The sequence below is a fragment of the Sycon ciliatum genome, chromosome 5 (genome assembly GCF_964019385.1).
Source record: "Sycon ciliatum chromosome 5, ocSycCili1.1, whole genome shotgun sequence".
In the NCBI taxonomy this organism is placed as follows: domain Eukaryota; kingdom Metazoa; phylum Porifera; class Calcarea; order Leucosolenida; family Sycettidae; genus Sycon; species Sycon ciliatum.
In genome coordinates, this window is record NC_088647.1 from 36222037 (window position 1) to 36239590 (window position 17554).

General features: G+C 48.4%; 1 protein-coding gene across 5 annotated transcripts in view; it reads left to right on the forward strand.

The window, feature by feature from the left end:
• LOC135818527 (uncharacterized) overlaps nt 1–17554 on the forward strand; it is an 84541-nt gene that overhangs the window by 32059 nt on the left and 34928 nt on the right. The window contains exons 1-2 of one of the 5 annotated variants that reach the window (XM_065331922.1): nt 10124–10516; nt 16063–16131. The exons of 2 other annotated variants lie outside the window; for them this stretch is intronic. In XM_065331922.1, the coding sequence (XP_065187994.1) occupies nt 16095–16131 (37 nt within the window). In that variant the 5' untranslated portion in view covers nt 10124–10516; nt 16063–16094. Of the gene's footprint in view, nt 1–10123; nt 10517–16062; nt 16132–17554 lie in introns of those variants that run through there. 2 more of the 5 variants (XM_065331920.1, XM_065331921.1) reach the window with 2 other exon arrangements.

Below are 17554 nucleotides of genomic sequence, written 5' to 3' on the forward strand. Positions count from 1 at the left end.
TTGACTTCCGCTGCTCTGGCAGCCAGCCAGTTATTATTCCTTTGTGATGGTAGAGAAAGGTTGTACATTGTCTTGGCTCGTATCCAGTAACTCTTTGGGAATGAGGGTACGGATTTGAGAAGTAAGTTCAGTTGGAATCACTAACTGTAGTTACTTGTGTGACTGGATTGGTTGGGATTAGTAAAGTGAAACTCTCTCGAGACGTTTAGGTTGTGCGTCAATCGAGACATGGTGCTGTGACCAGGATGTCGTCACCCAACGAACAAACAACCTCTGAACAGGAACAGCCTGTCGAGTCAACCGGTGCAGCTGCTGCAGAATTACCGGTGACCCAAGCCGCTCAAACGAGCGTAGATCCACGAGCCGTGGATGGTACAGCGGATGAGTCCCATGAAGCCGGTAATGAGGACGCCAGCAAGGACCAGACCGATGGCACGGACGCTGGTGCAGGAGACCCGGAGCGGCTGCTAGTCTCGTCCAACCCCGAATACAAGCAGATGATCCAATCGAGGTCCAACATGAAGCGTCGACTGACGAGGGTGAGGCAAAAGATAAAAATTCACCTAGACCTGCTAGGAACTGATTGTTTCAGTGCAGACGCTCTTGGCCGCCTAGATGTTTCTGCCGCACGTTCCCTTTACGATGAGGCGTCCGGTTTGAAGTCAAACATCGAGGGTATCCAAGACAATATTAGACGGAGCTTAGAAGACGCAAACGAGGATAAGAAATTAGATGAACAAGACGCGTGGGAGAATAATTTCGAACTTTAATGCGTGTGTTTGCTGAGGCTCGCACAATGTTTACAACAATGCGACCACCATTCTCGCACTCAGTATGAAGCTGAAGACGAACGCCGCACCCGACTCCGATTACTAGAAGAGCATGGGCCACGCGCGCTAGATGTTCTTGATGCGGCCATGTCTAGCCCTCGCAGCGGACCAAAACCAACATGTCATGCGTCGCCAACACTACATGCGTGGAGTGAGAAGAGTGCCGACACGGATATCGACACTGCTGCTTCAAGTGCTTGTGACACTGTTGAGCCACCGCGACAGTCCCAATGTGAGTCGGCTGAACAGTCACACGCACAAAGTGCAGTGCTTCATGACATTGTACATGTAGTAGATGCAACTGAGTCTCCTGCCAGCGCAGCAAATGCACAGGAAACCAGCGCAGCAGTCAGTGTCAGAAGCCAACCAAGATCACCAGTGCCACCAGTCCCCAAACCACGTGTCAGGCATGCCATTGGCCCTGGCACTGGTAGAACTGCTGCCACTCCAGCAGTGCATGCAGTGCCCAGCCCAAGTCCCACCTATGGCAGTGGTGAGGAGGACAGGGCCTATGACTATGAGCATTACCTCCAGCAGGAGACCCAGGACAGACAAGCAGTACAACAGCTTCAGCCAGATGCAGAAACATTCTATCCACCAGACCATTCTGTCGCCGCCAGGACAGCCCCTCCACCAGCCACAACCTGGCCACGCGATGCTATTGCCCCACTGGAGCAAGCTCTTCAGGGCGCAGTTATGAATGTCGCCCAGGCTTTGAGCCAAAACCAAACGCCACAACACACCAGCACAGCCGCTGCAGCCGGCCCAAGCTCCGTTGTGTTCAAGCTAAAACCGATGGAAATACCGAGCTTCGACGGGCAGGTCACCAACTGGCCCGATTTTTGGGACCTGTTTGAAACTGCCGTGGACAAACAGCCAATGTCCGATGTCGTTAAGCTGAGCTACTTGAAGAGTGCCCTCACCGGCCGAGCTGCCCACACGCTCGCTGGTCTGGCTATCACCAACAACAACTATGCCACGGCCGTACAGCTACTGAAAGAACGATACGGACGGACAGATGATATTGTTGCTGCCCTGTATACCAAGCTGCAGCGATTGCAAAGCACATCGTCCAAACACCGTGATATCCGGAACACCATTGACAACATCGAACGGATACTACGACAGCTGTCTGCCATGGGCATTAGCGTTGAACAGCAGCCACTATTGGTGCAGCACATTTTGTCCAAGTTCCCTAAGGAAGTACTCACCAAGCTAGAGGAATGGCGAACATCGAGCCATCAGTCGTGGACGGTCGCCACCCTGCGATCCGCCCTTCAGCGGTATGCCGAAATCCACCGGAATTTGCGGGAAGGTTCCGAGACTTCTGCCTCTCAGTCTTCAAGGACACCGGCCACAAAGACACAGCACGGCTCACCAATGACCATGCAAGGAACTGGACACGCTCTTTCATCTCAGTCAACGCATAGTGCGCCTCCACGTCTATGTGTCTTCTGCAAGGGGACTCACTTCAACGACCAGTGCTTCACCTACAAGCTGGCTCGGACAAGACAACAGAAGCTCCGAGAACAAGGTCGTTGCTTCATTTGTCTGCGACGGAGCCATATGGCGTCCCAGTGCCCAGAGAAAACCAAGGCGTGTTTTCACTGCAGCAAGACCGGCCACAACCGAGCTATCTGCCCAGCCCATGAGAGACATGAGCCCTTCATAGGCAGCTCAAGGCCACAACCAAATGGCTCACAACCTGCCAGGGCCGTCTCCACACAGGGTAATGATGAGGAACTTGCAAATACGTGCTCCGCCAGTCTCGTGTCAGAGGGTCCCAGCGACAAGACTGGTGCAGTATTCCTCCAGACAGCACAAGTGCAGATTCAAGCTGCCGATGGTAGCTTTATCACCGCGCATGCGTTGCTGGACACCGGCAGCAATCGCACGTACATGAGTACCCAGCTCAGCAAGCAGCTTCAGCTGCAGCCGGAGAGACAAGAGTCATTGACCCTCATCACCTTTGGAGTGACACACCCACGCAGTGTTGTTACATCGGTCGTTCAGACGTCCATCTCACTGTCCGACGGACAGAGGTACCTCATCAAAGCGAATGTACTCGACACCATTACACGACCTATCCGACGCTACCCTCTTCCATCTGAAGATGCGGAGTTCCTGGCAGGCGAACCATCCATTCAAATGGCAGACACCATACCATCAATAGCCGAGACGAGGGCCATTGACATTCTCATTGGTTCTGATCATTACGGAAATCTTGTGCAAGGATCACCGCAGCGTCTACCGTCAGGTTTGTACGTGATGGATACGCTCTTGGGTCACATCGTCACAGGACAGTGTTCGTCCAAGTCGGATGACAGCAACAGCTCAACGCTTCTTGTCATGACGCAGGCAGGCACCGGTCTACAGCGTCCGCTATATGACTACATGGCAACCGCCGACTCTGCTCTGCTTGCTGAAGTCGAACCAAACTTGACGGAGTTTTGGTCGCTAGAAAGGATCGGTGTGGAGGACCCAGCAAGTCTCCCAACAGATGACGACACAGTTCGACAGTTCGAGGAGACCGTCACGTTTGCCGACGGCCGCTACACAGTCCAGTTTCCATGGAAGCCCGACATGCAGCTTCCACACAACAAGGACCTAGCCTACGGAAGGATGAAGTCACTGGGGAAACGGCTTGCAGCAGATGGAGACCTGCTGACCAGGTACAACGACGTGCTGCTGCAGCAGGAACGGCTTGGCATTATCGAGCGAGTCACAGAGAAAACCAAGTGCGGTCAACGCTCGCACCATCTGCCGCACCATCCAGTGTTGTCTCCTTCGAAGGCTACCACCAAACTCCGAGTGGTCTATGACGCCAGTGCGAAGATCAATAAGACAGCACCGAGCCTGAATGACTGCCTGAATCAAGGGCCGTCCCTCCTGCCTAGCCTCTGCGGCATTCTGCTACGATTTCGCCTGGCCCCGATCGTGCTAATCTCGGATATTGAGAAGGCATTCCTGCAAGTAAGGATTCAAGAGACAGACCGTGACGTCACCCGATTTCTGTGGTATCGTGACATCACTAAGCCGGACGTCATCGTGGACAACATCGAAGTCTACCGGTTCTGCCGACTACCATTTGGCATCATCAGCAGTCCGTTCTTGCTGGATGCCACAATCAGGCATCACCTTGACAAACACAAGACAGCCACAGCAGCCGAAATTCGCAAGAACATCTACGTGGATAACATCATGCTGACGGCTGGTACTGCAGAGGAAGCCGAGGTCAAGTACCGCGAGACTCGGCAGGTGTTCAACTCCGCGTCCATGAATGTACGTGAGTGGTCATCCAATGACCCTGCTACCTCCTCTGTGTTCGACCCGAGTGTGACGGCGACGAACACGAGCCAGAAAGTTCTCGGCCTGCAGTGGGATACCGTCGCCGACACATTCCACATTCCAGGTGTGAGCTCCGAGTCGCCTGACGTCGACAGCATAGCATCCAAACGGCGTGTTTTGCACAACGTAGCACGCATTTATGATCCGCTCGGACTCTTCAACCCAGTCACCTTCCATGCCAAAGTGTTTTTGAGAACGCTTTGGAGGGACGACCTGTCTTGGGACGACGCTCTACCCACAGAACGACTCGAGCAATGGCAGTCCATAGAGGGTATACTTGAGCCGGTCGCAGACATCCGTATCCAACGCCGAACCTCCACTCTGAAGTCAGTCACCGATCGACAACTTCATGTCTTCTGTGACGCATCAAAGGACTCCTATGCAGCGTGTGTCTACCTCTGTGAAGCCAACGGACCTGATGCGACATCGACACTGCTCTTCTGCAAGATGCGATTGGCGCCAGCATTACACTAGGCCCTTTCGTGAGAACCACCCCGCTGCGTTTGTTCATTAGATCCAATTGCTTTCTATTCGTTATCACCCTTTCTTCTCTTTACCCAGTAGTGTAACATTTTGCTGGCCGGAGTGTCGTGATCTGCATCCCGATGTACCACTTGTAGTGTAATGACTGCTGTCATGACTCGGCCTGGTCTAGTCGTGCATAGCTGACTCTAGTTACTCTTGTCCCCTACTGACATTGTGTTTCACCATTAGTACACTTTGCCTCTACTCTAGTCGGTGCATGAATAGCCGTTCCTAGGTTTACATGTTCCATCGTGCAGTCCGTAGTGCACGCGACATTCTCGGCTTGACTTCCGCTGCTCTGGCAGCCAGCCAGTTATTATTCCTTTGTGATGGTAGAGAAAGGTTGTACATTGTCTTGGCTCGTATCCAGTAACTCTTTGGGAATGAGGGTACGGATTTGAGAAGTAAGTTCAGTTGGAATCACTAACTGTAGTTACTTGTGTGACTGGATTGGTTGGGATTAGTAAAGTGAAACTCTCTCGAGACGTTTAGGTTGTGCGTCAATCGAGACATGCCGTCCTTGTCGGCAATGGCCAAAGCCGTGCTGGTGACTTGACGTCCTTGTCGGCCAAAGCCGTGTGAAGAAGAGGGGTAGGTTCGCCGAATCGAAGCGTGCATATGTCATCCGCTCAAGGCAAGGAAAAGAGGCCGGCTGTAAACTGTGACAAAATTTCATCTGATTCGTGTGAAAATGTATGTAGCTAGGTGGTGGCTGTGCAGTACTAGTTTGACCATGTTTTGAGCCGATTTCCCATTTGATCGCCAGAGAAAAATACACCCATTTCGCTGTAGAAAAATGGCTATAACTAATTTACTTTCGAATGCCTGGACCGATTTTGATAAAATTGGTACCATAGGATTTCTCATTTCCTCGGTGACCATGGTGACATTGTCCAAGAACAAGCTAGCTTGAATTATGAATTTGAAATTTTTACTGGAATCTCTACATACAGGATTGTAGAAGTGGACTTTTGGCGGCATATCAGTATTTGACCCGGGTCAACTGTCTTCATGTAAACGCTCACCTCTTTTGTCTATCGTACAGACATTCAACCCGGGCTGAACTCGACCCGGGTTGAAATTTCTCATGTAAACACAGCCATTCATTTTTGTGTACATGGCGGGTTGAAATCTGACCCGGGTCGAACTCAACCCGGGTTGAAACGCCTCATGTAAACACAGCCTGACTGTTGTAGCTGCAGGAAAACTACTCACCAGGGGTAGGAAAACCTCTTTTTTTAGTACCCCTGGTACTCCCGGTACATTGTACTCGTACTCAACAAGTCGCAGAGTGCGGTACCCAGTGTTGCGGACCATGACAATTTGAGTGCAATTTCTGGCTAAAAATCATTTTTTTTAAAGGCGGCAATTATTTTGCGCAAGGAGACAAGAAACCCTCTTTTTTATACTATCAACACAGCCCTACTGGAAAACATGTGCAGAACAAAAAGAAATGAGGAAACTTGAGGGAAAACACACACACAATATGCATTCCAAAATGTGAAAACACTTACAGGCAGTAATGTAGTCAGACTCATAACAGCAAGCCCTGGCCTGATTGCCATTACTGGTACATAGTCATAATAAGTCATTTGAATGCGGCGTTGAGTTCTTTCTCCATTGTTGTTCTCATATTTTGCTGTTTGTAATAAAAACGTTATGTCGAGTAGAAAACCAGAATGTGACAACTGTGAAGTGAGAGAAACAAACTGTGGAAAAAGGAAGAACTTTAAAACGGCAAAATAATTTCAGCGCGACAACATGCTTCTTTTGCTTACAGAGCACATTTTTTGTTGCTTGCTGTAAGTTGCTTGTCAGTTTTATCACATTTTGGAATGCATCATATTTAAATAATTTTTTTGCTTGGCTAGCCTTCACTTTAGACAGTTTAGTCACGATATTCCACTGATGATAGTGACATGAAAATCGATTCGTTGATGCATGGTATACATGGTACATGGTACGAATGATGACGGCAGAGTTACATGTAGTTATTATTTATTGCTTTATTAAAATAATTGAAGAGCTTCATTTTGATATGCATGTCGTACTATACAAATATGGGCTCACATACATTCAAATGGGACTTCGGGTATAAGGACACTTCGCGAATGAGGACACTTTTCTGATGCCCAACCGAGTGTCGTAAAGTAACAGTAGTTTACTACTACACTTCAGCGGCCTACAGATGTACTAGTAGTACTAGTAGATCATACATGACTTTATCACTCCCATAGTATTGACTCACATAGATTTTTGCCATACCTAAGCAGTCAAATATTCCTGCATATTTCACTCCTTAGGGCTACATGTATATAATAATAATAATAATAGCACATTTCACTGCTTATATTTGACTGCTTGGGGGTTGCGCAGTTGAACGGTGCCTAGTGCAGCATTGTCACTGCATGAGTAGGTGGTGGTGCAACGGTTGTGCAATCATAAAACCGGGATTCATAAGGTTATCGTTCTGGAATTTGAAATACGGACTGTTTGTCGTGATAAATCTAATATTGACTTCGTACTTGGTCAGTATAGGAAATAAAAACCTCGTAAAAGACCTCGGCTTCGCCTCGGTCTTTTACTCGTCTTTTATTTCCTATAATTATATTGACCTCGTACTCAGTCAATATTAGATACGTAATCATGATAATCCCAACCTCGGCCAGGCCGGAGCCAGGCGTCCTTAGGGCGCGTTCAGACTGGCGTGAATAGCCGCCGGAAAGCTGCAGCGTAATCCCGGGAATCGCAATCACACTGCACGTGTATCCCGCTGGAATGGCCAGTACATGTGAAGCTTCGACATTTGAAAAATTTGAGTTGACTCAGTTTGAGTTGGATATCAAAATAAACTAATAATTATTCAGTCTGTTGAGATACTGGATCATTGTGCTTTTGCTTGTGCTTGTCGACGGAAAGAATACTATGTCCGGAGTGTTTGGTGCTTGCGTGGCATTCATCCGTTTCGCGATCAGAGTATGCTTCTCGTTCGCAGTAACGTTTTGCCTGCACTGGCTGCAGAGCGGCCCGCAAAAATCACCACGTACAGCTCCATGAACTCCCTCTCCATTGCTGAATCGAACAAAGATTTCGGCATGATGGGAGAAGTTGGCAGTCTAGAAGTCAAAACTCAAAACTCAAAAGCATGCAGTCAGACTGCAAGAGTAGAGGCTGAAATAAAACGAAAAGACGGAACATGTGCTGCAAGGATATCAAAAGCGCTCCGCGTTCCGCCGGAATCTGCATTCCACTGGCCTGCAGAGTGGTGGGAAACCTTTTCCGTGTTTACGCTGGCGGGAACGTCACGTGAGCGATTCACCTTGACAACTTTCACATTCCGCTTGTTTTTTACGCCAGTCTGAACGCGCCCTTACCCACTGCATGCTCGTATTTCGCGGCTTGAAACGTCATCATTACCATAGTGACCGCGGCTCGAGATGGAAGCAGCGAGTCCGCGGCTCACCGCGAGCTTTTGCTACACGTAGATCTACGATTCTTGACCAAAAACTGCGAGCCGCGGTCGCGGCTCGACCTGTTTTCCGTACTTTGCATTGTTTTGTACGCCAGAATTTTAAATTTTTTTTTTCGATAATGGTTCCAAGTCTCGTACGGGCAAAATAAACACAAGTGCAAGGTCAAGTTAAAGGGGAAGTCCGGTGAAAAATTTAAATTTCACAGTCCGTAGAGTTCGGGTCGCTGAGTCGAATGGTCTTTGTCCGAGGAGGCTGCGGCCTATGGTTCGTCAGATACGCCCAATCGAACATGTGCGAATTTGAGCGCGCATCACCCAGATCCAGGTGATGACGTCACAGCGTGCAACCAGGTAGCCATACCATCTAGTCGTGTACAAAATGGCCATATTCGGAGCGCGTTCGATTGGGGAACCGTTTGTCGCAGCTTCTTCGGACCAAGACCATTCGATTCAGTGTTACAAACGCTACGTACCCTGTGATTTTCAGCTCGGTAAGCCTCGAGGTTACACCGTATTTTAGCCGTTTCCGAGTTGGACTTTTTCCGTCAGCATGCAATGGCCTCTACGGCTCTAGCAATGCGCTGCGTGCATGCTAGCTGTAGTCAGGTAGTGCAGTCAACAAACTCATCACACACGGAACTACTCCAGCACTGCCGTGCTGGGCTAGTAATAGTATCCACAACAAGTAAAGACTCGAGACACAAGACTCAGAAAACTAGTCAACACACGGACTTGTCATGTACATGTACTACACTCGCATCAGTCGTCCAGTCATGTAGTCAGAGAGCGTGCGTTTCTCCTTGCCGGTGCCGGTGGTTGTGCTTTGAGAAAGAAAATTTTAGTTTTCCGCTCCAGTCCCGCCTCATTATTTTATGCTACAGCGATGAGTGCACAACCGTGACAAGTGACAAAACAGCGAACAGCTCCAGGACCTAGAACTTTCAGATTCCATAGCGTTGCGAGCGAAGAGTCGTGCCCGTGGTTCAAAGAGCCTGCAGTGTTCTCCAATTGAGTAGTCCGAAATATGCCAAGTTCGCACCAAAACATCACCATGTGGCAGGCTACTGGAGTCTAAGTGAATCGGTATGGAACAACATTTAGAGCACTCGCATCACTCTTCTCCATTTTGGCGACCCTGCTCTCCAGCGATCTGATAATTATATCAGCCTCGTCTGCAATAGCTGCTGCTTCTTCATCAGTCGGAAACTCAGTAGCGCTCACTCTTGACCGGCCCGCGCGGCCATTTCTTCAGCTGAATACCGAGGTTCTCAGCCCCAGACCAAACTCATGAAGGTCAGCCATGGCTGCATCCTCACTCTCGCAAGGAGTTAGGTCTTCAGGGTCGCTTGCACCACCTATTATCAGTCGCCAAATCATTTTGAAATAGCACTGACACTATTGCTTTCACGCACTCCTTTTGACCTAGCTGCACGCTATGACGTTGCGGAGGGTGTGGCGCGGCCGCATGACGTCATGGCGCAGCCCCCGAAACTCAGTTTTTCAAACGGAAATATCTCGAGAACGCTTTGTCGGAGACACGTGGGACCAACACCATTCGACTCAGCGCCCGAAACTCGACCGACCCTGAAATTTAAATTTTTCACCGGACTTCCCCTTTAACTGCTTACTGCTTAGTACCGAGAGAAAATGAGCTGAAATGAGCTGAAATGGCTAAATGGCAGAATTTTAAAATTCAAATTTTAATTCGTTGCGCAGGCCAGAACACGAGAATTTGTTTGATTTCGCGCGCGCAGGCAGGTGAAACGTCATCAAAAAGTGTGGACCACGACCGCGGTACCGCGAATGGCGAGTGACAGTGGAACCGCGCTGCTCCGCTGCATGCAGCCAAGTGCCGCGGAGCAGCGGAGCCGCAGTGCTAGTGCTAGTAGTAGTGGAATCCGGCCCTAACCACTGCTAACGGCTAAAGACTAAAGTAGTAAAGAGACCGCTTGAACCTTGCTTTGGTGATGATGCAGGGTTTCTGTATTTTCAATCACGTTTTTATCACTTCTCGTGGACCTACATGATTCTACTAAAGTAAAAACTTGGTGGTTTTTTGAACGCACACACCACTGATGATATAAATCATTAGATGCAGCTCGCAGGGAGCCTGAGCTACTAGTTACGTACGTGTACTAATGATGTACATTCATGTAGTGTAGCAGAAGTGGCAAAGAAGTCGACTGGCTCAGTTTTGCCCTCCCGCTATAGCGCTAGGCGCTAGTCCTGGACTGTGGATGAGTCATCGACGACGTTCCGGTCATGCCTGGCTGATCCGGCTTCTCGACTCCAGTCCAGCGAGCATCGTCACTAGCTATCGCCGGTAGGACCTTAGCCTTAGGTGTGTACCTTGCCATGGTGACGGTGTGCTACAGTGGTCCCTCTATAATCCGGCACCATTTGTGCCACGGAAATCTGCTGGATTAGGGAGGGTGCTGGATTAACAAATCTGATCTACTGCTGCAATGTGCATGAAGAGGACATTTTGGCTAATGAAAATTGTGCTGGTTTATAGAGGGTGCTGGTTTATAAAGTGCCGGATTAGAGAGGGACGACTGTATACTGCTTTCTGGTACTCGTACTATGTTTTCGATTTCGACAGCAAGTTACAAATACCGGTACAAGGCGACGACGCATAGTGCTCCTGACTACAACCATAACCCGGTTGGCAGAGTCCCGGTCTTGCGACCATTTGAACTGTATTGGGAAAACCCGGTTCGGACCCTCTTTACTCTAGAAAGTTGTAGGGGTGGTAGAAATTAGAATTTTGTCTTTTGATGTTGGGTTGTTGTCGTTGGTGGTGGTGGAGGTATTGTTGTTGTTCACGTTGTCGTGTTGCCGCCGCTTTAGGATCCATGTCTGTCAATGATTTCAGTTATTGTAATGTTGTTTAATATTTTTCTGTCTTTCTCCGTAATTTGTTATCTATCTTTCTTTTTTTCTTTTTTTTGTGTCTTCCGTTGGGTTTTTCTTTTTTTCCTTCCAACTTCTGCCCATGGCGTCCTTCTCTCAGCTCTTCAGCTGCAACAGCGTAAATGCGGTTCAAATGGTGGCAAGGCCGGGACTCTGCCAACCATGACTGTTATGGCTGTAGTCAGGAGCACTGTGCAGTGTGCGTCCTCGCCTTGTAACATGCTGTCGAAATCGAAAACATCTTAATCTATCAAGCAAGCAAGGCTTCTATAGTTACCTTCCGTCGGCGGAGCTTAAAGGGCCCCGCCACCACACTCCATTATTCACCCCAGTGTGTGGAGATATGTGGATTTTGTAGAAAAAAAAATAAAGAATAAACCTTACTGGCACTATCAAGAGTACATGTACGTAAACCAGAGTGTGCAACTCGGGATGCATGGATGGTTCCTGTGGGAGTGTAATACGTGCAGTACGTCACTTCTGACGGCATGGTAAGCCACAGGCACGGTGAATAGTTGCGTAATCAGTCACGGCGGTGCAGGTCACTGAGTTCGTCCTGATTTCGGTTTTTTGATACGGATAGCCTGGTGAATTTACTTGTCGCTTGTCGGTGGATGAACGCAGCGTCCACAGTCACACAAAAACACCGAAATCCTGAAACAGGACGTCTAAATCATGCAAACTTGGCTGATTTCCGAACTGTGAAACACGAAAATTTGAGCTATACGCAAGTCACAGCTGGGCTGACCTCATCAGGGTGACGTAGTGCACGGACTGCGCTGTTTCAGATCTGATATGCACAGTTGCACACTCTGGTTTATGTACTCTTGCTAGTACATGTACTAGTAGTACAGTAGTGTCATGTTTTCCCCGGGGAGTCATGGAAATGTGTACAAATGTACAAATATAGCTGTGAGGCATGTGACAAATGCACTTTTGTATGCATATTACCTTGACCGTCGACATCGGGACCGCGGTCCTGGCCAAATCGGGTTAGTAGGCAGGTATGCAGGGCATAGCTTAAGGATTTCATTTAGCTCGGACATATGTCCTTCCGTTTTGAAATCTGTCCGGACATGCCCGGACATTTTCCACAGCACATTTTCAGGGTGTTTCTTCTTCTATTTTTTTAGTAGTACTGAAGTATATTCACAATGACTCCTTATGTGGACGTATCTCACACATTACGACTCGAATTTTGCGAAAGCGATATGCTCCTTGCAGAGAAGGTAAGTCAGTTCGAATTTGAGTCGTGCAATAGCGGCAGCACCATCGTCCATCTTGCACAGTGCCTTCGCAATTGGAGCGAATTCGAGGGCGTTTCGAGCGGGACACTCTTGCCTGTGGAAAAGATTCATTGCTCGTTTATGCATCTCCGTTCCAGCATGATCCTTGAACGCTGATGTTCTCAGGTTCTTGGATCCGGTTATGAAAGCCTCGCTGACGTTTTTACAACTGCGGACTCTGTCTACAAACTTGATGCACACGGAACACTTCAAACATTCTGCTAACAGCCGATCGGTTTTCTGCCGATCATAAATCAGCCAGGCGGAAGTAGTCAGCTCTGCATCGTTGTCCGAGATCCACTTATCGCAAGTAGCGGCCTTCACACCACGGACTTTTTGCCCGGCGGCAAGTCCTCTGAATCTCCCTTTCGCTTTCCAGAAGAAATTCTAAAAGACTACCTGCATTCCTGGTCAGTGAAAGAGTGAAAAATAAAAGATGCCTATGTACCAAAGGTCGAAAGTGTGAATTGACTGTAGCAACCGCGTTGCTACAGGCGGATCAAGTAAATGATGGTGAAGTCTACGCCTAGCCTGAGGCTACGGTGTAGACGTGTTAGTTGTACGATATGCAAGTCGCAGTTGGCACGAAGCTCCGAAGAAAGCCCAACTCTGCATAAAGGGTCGAAAGGTCGCTGCTCTTTTTTTCCTTTTTGACCGGACACTATGTCCGGTGAAATTGAAAACGTCCGGTCAGTGGCCGAAAATGTCCGATGTCCGGCCGTTAATCTATGCCCTGGTATGGTAGTGACTGTGCTAAAGCCAATGTTTTGGAGAATCAAAGCACTCATGTACTACAGTCCATACACTGACTCCACTGTAACCAGCTACTAGATCCACTTATCTACCAAATCCACTGATCTACTAAATCCACTTATCTACTAGATCCACTGATCTACTAAATCCGCTGATCTACTAAATCCACTTGATCAACGAGATCCCCACATCTACTAAGTACAATGTCCACTCATCAGCTATTCACTCATCCACCACACATCCAGGAGATCCACACATCCACAAGATCCACACATCTACGAGATCCACACATCCTCTATATTCACACATCCACAAGATCCATGCTTCCTTACATCACTCAGCCTCTAGGCCACACAAATCAATCAAGGAAATAAGCCAAATATCCGGAACTTTTGGCCAAGGTCCACCATCTAGCTGAGAGTGTTGTGATGATGTGTGGATCACATGAATGCACCGAAAGTTCATGGTTTTGGTGCCGAGCTCCACCAAAGCTGATCACTTGCCAGGGGCGGCGGACACGGTACGGTCACTACGGTATTGACCATACCTCTATTTGCCCCAAGTACCCTGTGAATCAATAAAATGCACTCATTTGGGCTCTAAATTCCCAAACATTTCGGATCAGCCACCCCTCCCCCACGAGTTGATTGTGCTTCAGATGGCTGACCGTACCACACTAAAATACCTTCCGACGCCCCTGCTTGCGCTAGCTACTAGCTAGCTGCAGCAATGCAAAGTATATAAAAAATTGTACATTACTACAGTTTCCGGCACCTAATTGCAGACAGATGCGTTAACCCCATATGTTTCATTTGGGCTACATGCAAACTGTGTTTGTTATTATTATCAACAGTCAACTATTCGCAGGTTTGAGGGAAAGACGCAAACGGGAAAAGTCTGAAGAAAAAACTGACTGTCACCATCAGGACTCGAACCAGTCAACTATGCAAGGATTGTGCGGCACTATGGGGAAAATGCAATATTGTGCTTCAAAAATGAATTTGTTCTACCTCCACCAGATGCGCTCTCTGGCCGACCTCGTTCACACCAGCAACATGACTCCAAGTTTTAGATATTGGCAAATAAAAATTTCCTCCATACAGCGCTCTTTCGACCATGAAAAAGATTCCATCAGTGAAGGTTTTGTAGAATACTGAAAGGCTAGAACTATTTTAACAGCACTATTTATATAAAGAAGAGGTTGGTGCGACTTCGGCGATAACTTGGGAATTGTGTGTTGCTCCCTACGTGGGAGCTCGCGCTTTTTCTGCCGACTTGAACTCTCACTTGACTGACTCACGACTGCCATCCAGAGCACACGAGAAGTCCATCGAACTGTCCACTCGGCAAACCTGCAAGAAAGCACCACTCCCTGCTCAATACACAGTGTTTCGGGGAATTCAACCCTCATCAGTTGAGCTTGAGTAGGCTTAGGAAGATTATGCCTGAAGAGCACCACTTAGTTAATGAATGTTATAATTTTTTTCAATTATCCTATTTTTTCAAGGCATAACCTGGGATTCGAACCCGCACAATCGCCCTACATGCATTACCCGATACACTTCGCATTCATACTCATTCTTCCAAGTTGCTTCACGTTATGATCTTGCATTTGAAAGCCCTATTTGAATATTGTGGCCAGCTGTTTGTGGCCAGCTGTCTTTCATGGTACGGTACGGTACGGGACAGATACGGGATAGCGCCAGACGGAGGTCCGTCCGCCACAAACAAACAAACACCAAATTAAAGCTGTGTGGACCCTGGCTAGCGCCAGATGTTACTGAAGTAACGTCTTCTGCATAGCTACGGGAATAAATGATTTACTGCGCCTCGTACTCACTCGTACGCGGGCAATACCGGCTTGATACATGACCTCACGGCTGACGCCGTTCGGTCATGTATCAGCCGGTATTGCCCTTGTACTCGTGCAGTAAAATCATACTTATGCGCTTCAGCGCGCTGGTCGCATCGGGTCAACATGACTACACTGTGCACTGCAAGTCTGCACGCAGCTTTCTGTACGCGCTGAGGGCGCCGGCCCCGGTCAATCGACTGGATTTCCATGTCCACAACAGTTCTAGGCACTGCATCAGTGCATGCACAGTTCTGCTCAATGAAATCCAGTCCCGTCACTCAAGTTTGCGCCTTGCACCTTTCTTCCCAGCCCAGTGTTCGCTGGTCTTGGGCTGCGCAACGGCCGGCGCGTCCTTGAGTTGCGCGACTGGATTTCATTGAGCAGCGCTGTACTTTGCCATGCATCGACATGTCGCAGAGACCAAAACACATACAAAACTTGTGAATCGTGGATCACAGTCGCTGATTGTCCCTAGTGTTACCTGCCGCTCCTGCGCATGGCGTCGCAGAAAGTGACGTTGTTGATTGTGCCTGACGCACATGATCCTGACTAAACATAACTGCATGCATCCGGGCACAAAGAGATGAACACAAAAGTAATAGTCACTGGAAAAATGATTTCCACGATAGAACTGTAGCATATTAATTTTGATTGTATGGATTGGGTTTAGCGTAAAGGATCCCCTGGGGGGGGGGGGGGGGGGGGTCTTGGAGTTACCTACACAATGTTTACATAATATTGCCCCCCCCCCCTCCCTTGGGCAGGAGAGGGAAGAGGGGGGGCTACATTGATATTATCTGCACACTGTTTACGTGTCAACTATTTGGGCAGAGAGTAGGGGGGGGGGGGGTATACATGTCTTGTTCACCAAACATCTTTCTCAGGGATGCATTCCTACTTCCTTGCCAAACCCGACGACCTTTCCTTGACATTCATGGCGTGGCCGTGATAGACGGCCACTGCCGTTCGCCAAATGCGAGAGCTCCAAAAATATTCTTCCGTCCCACTGTTCGAATGAGTCATGTCATCATGGATTAATGGCTTGCTGTTTTTATGTTCTGTTTCAATTATTTGCTACAGTTTAGTGAAGACTACCGTGAAGGTGATTCAAGATGGCATCCGCTTGGGAGACGTCGGGCGAAATTCCTGGTCAGTCGGCGACACGCATTTTTCACAAAAATTTGTGTTTCACCTGCTGGGAGAGTATGCATGTACTCGAGTCTCATCCTGAGCACGTTTTTTTCTTCTTTTTTTCAGCTCCAGTATAGCTGTATTTTTCATTGCAAAGCCGTCCTCGATTGTTGTGTTCGTTGTTCAAACGAAGTGGACATTAAATCATGAAGGCAGAGGACATAGGAGCCTGATTGGAGTTTCTCGTGGCATAGGACGGCCACACAGAGACACTTTGGGATTTTCTGAATATAAAATACCGTACGCATGATGCTGAGATCAATTTGCGCGATATTAATTGTTTGTGATCTACCACATCGAGCAGAACGTGATCCAAACACAAGCTTACCGACGGTTAGGCTGCCGACCTGACTGGACAAATGATCCCTGGCTTCACCAGACGCCAGAAGTCGGACACCATGTCCTTTGCCACGACGTCCATCTCCAAAAAGAACTCCATCTTCGTCGTGAAAAGGCTTGAAATACTCAATAATTAACCGAGATTCGCGGACTCGCGCTTTCTCGGATCAGTTAATTTCCTGTTGGAACAGTTGTAGGGCAGCTTCCCGCCACTGTTTCAACAGGCGATGGCTCCGAAGCATGCCTGGAACAAGCCATATCGAGGTTGCAAGCCACCCCTCTCAGCAAAAAATCGAAGAAATTCGAAATTTCAATGGTGGAAGATATACTATGAAGAGAATTTCAAAAAGTATGTTTCGCGGAGCGATCGCTCAACCTACGTCATTCAAACTTTGCAGGATGGTTCAGACGTACATGCTAGGCATGGAACCACAGGCGATGATATCTGACACACAGATCAGAGTGACACACACAGCAGATTCGTGTGCACGGATACTAAATTAGTGGACGTCGTCATCTTCTTCCCGCTGATCTCGAATGTACTATGACGTGCTATTTCGCCTGACGGTACCGTTTTCATTAGACTTATCTCCAAAATGATCACAACGTTCACAGCGGATGATTTACGAAGGGAGTGTGAGTTGCAAAGGCTGATCACTCGGAGCCGAAAGACGAAGTTTGCAGCTTTGTCAAGTCATGCTATGCAAAACGAGGCCCTGTTGGACGCCGTACGATCGGGAGATGACAGATCGTTCCATCTCTTCTTGGAGTGCATTCGCAATGTTGAGCCTGAGGCCATCGTAAGAGGGATCCTGGAGAAACTGGACCAGATTGACAAGTACCGAACAACTGCGGGTGAGGTCACCTGCTTGTGCAACGCATTACACCTGTACAATGTTCTACTGTGTGAGCATTCACTTAGTAGTAGTAGTAGAGTAAAACCTGTGACTACCGACCACCCCCTTGGTGTCAGCAAAAGCGGTCTTTAGTAGCAGGTGGTCTTTAGTTAGAGGTTTGCACTGCGTGACCATATATGGATCCC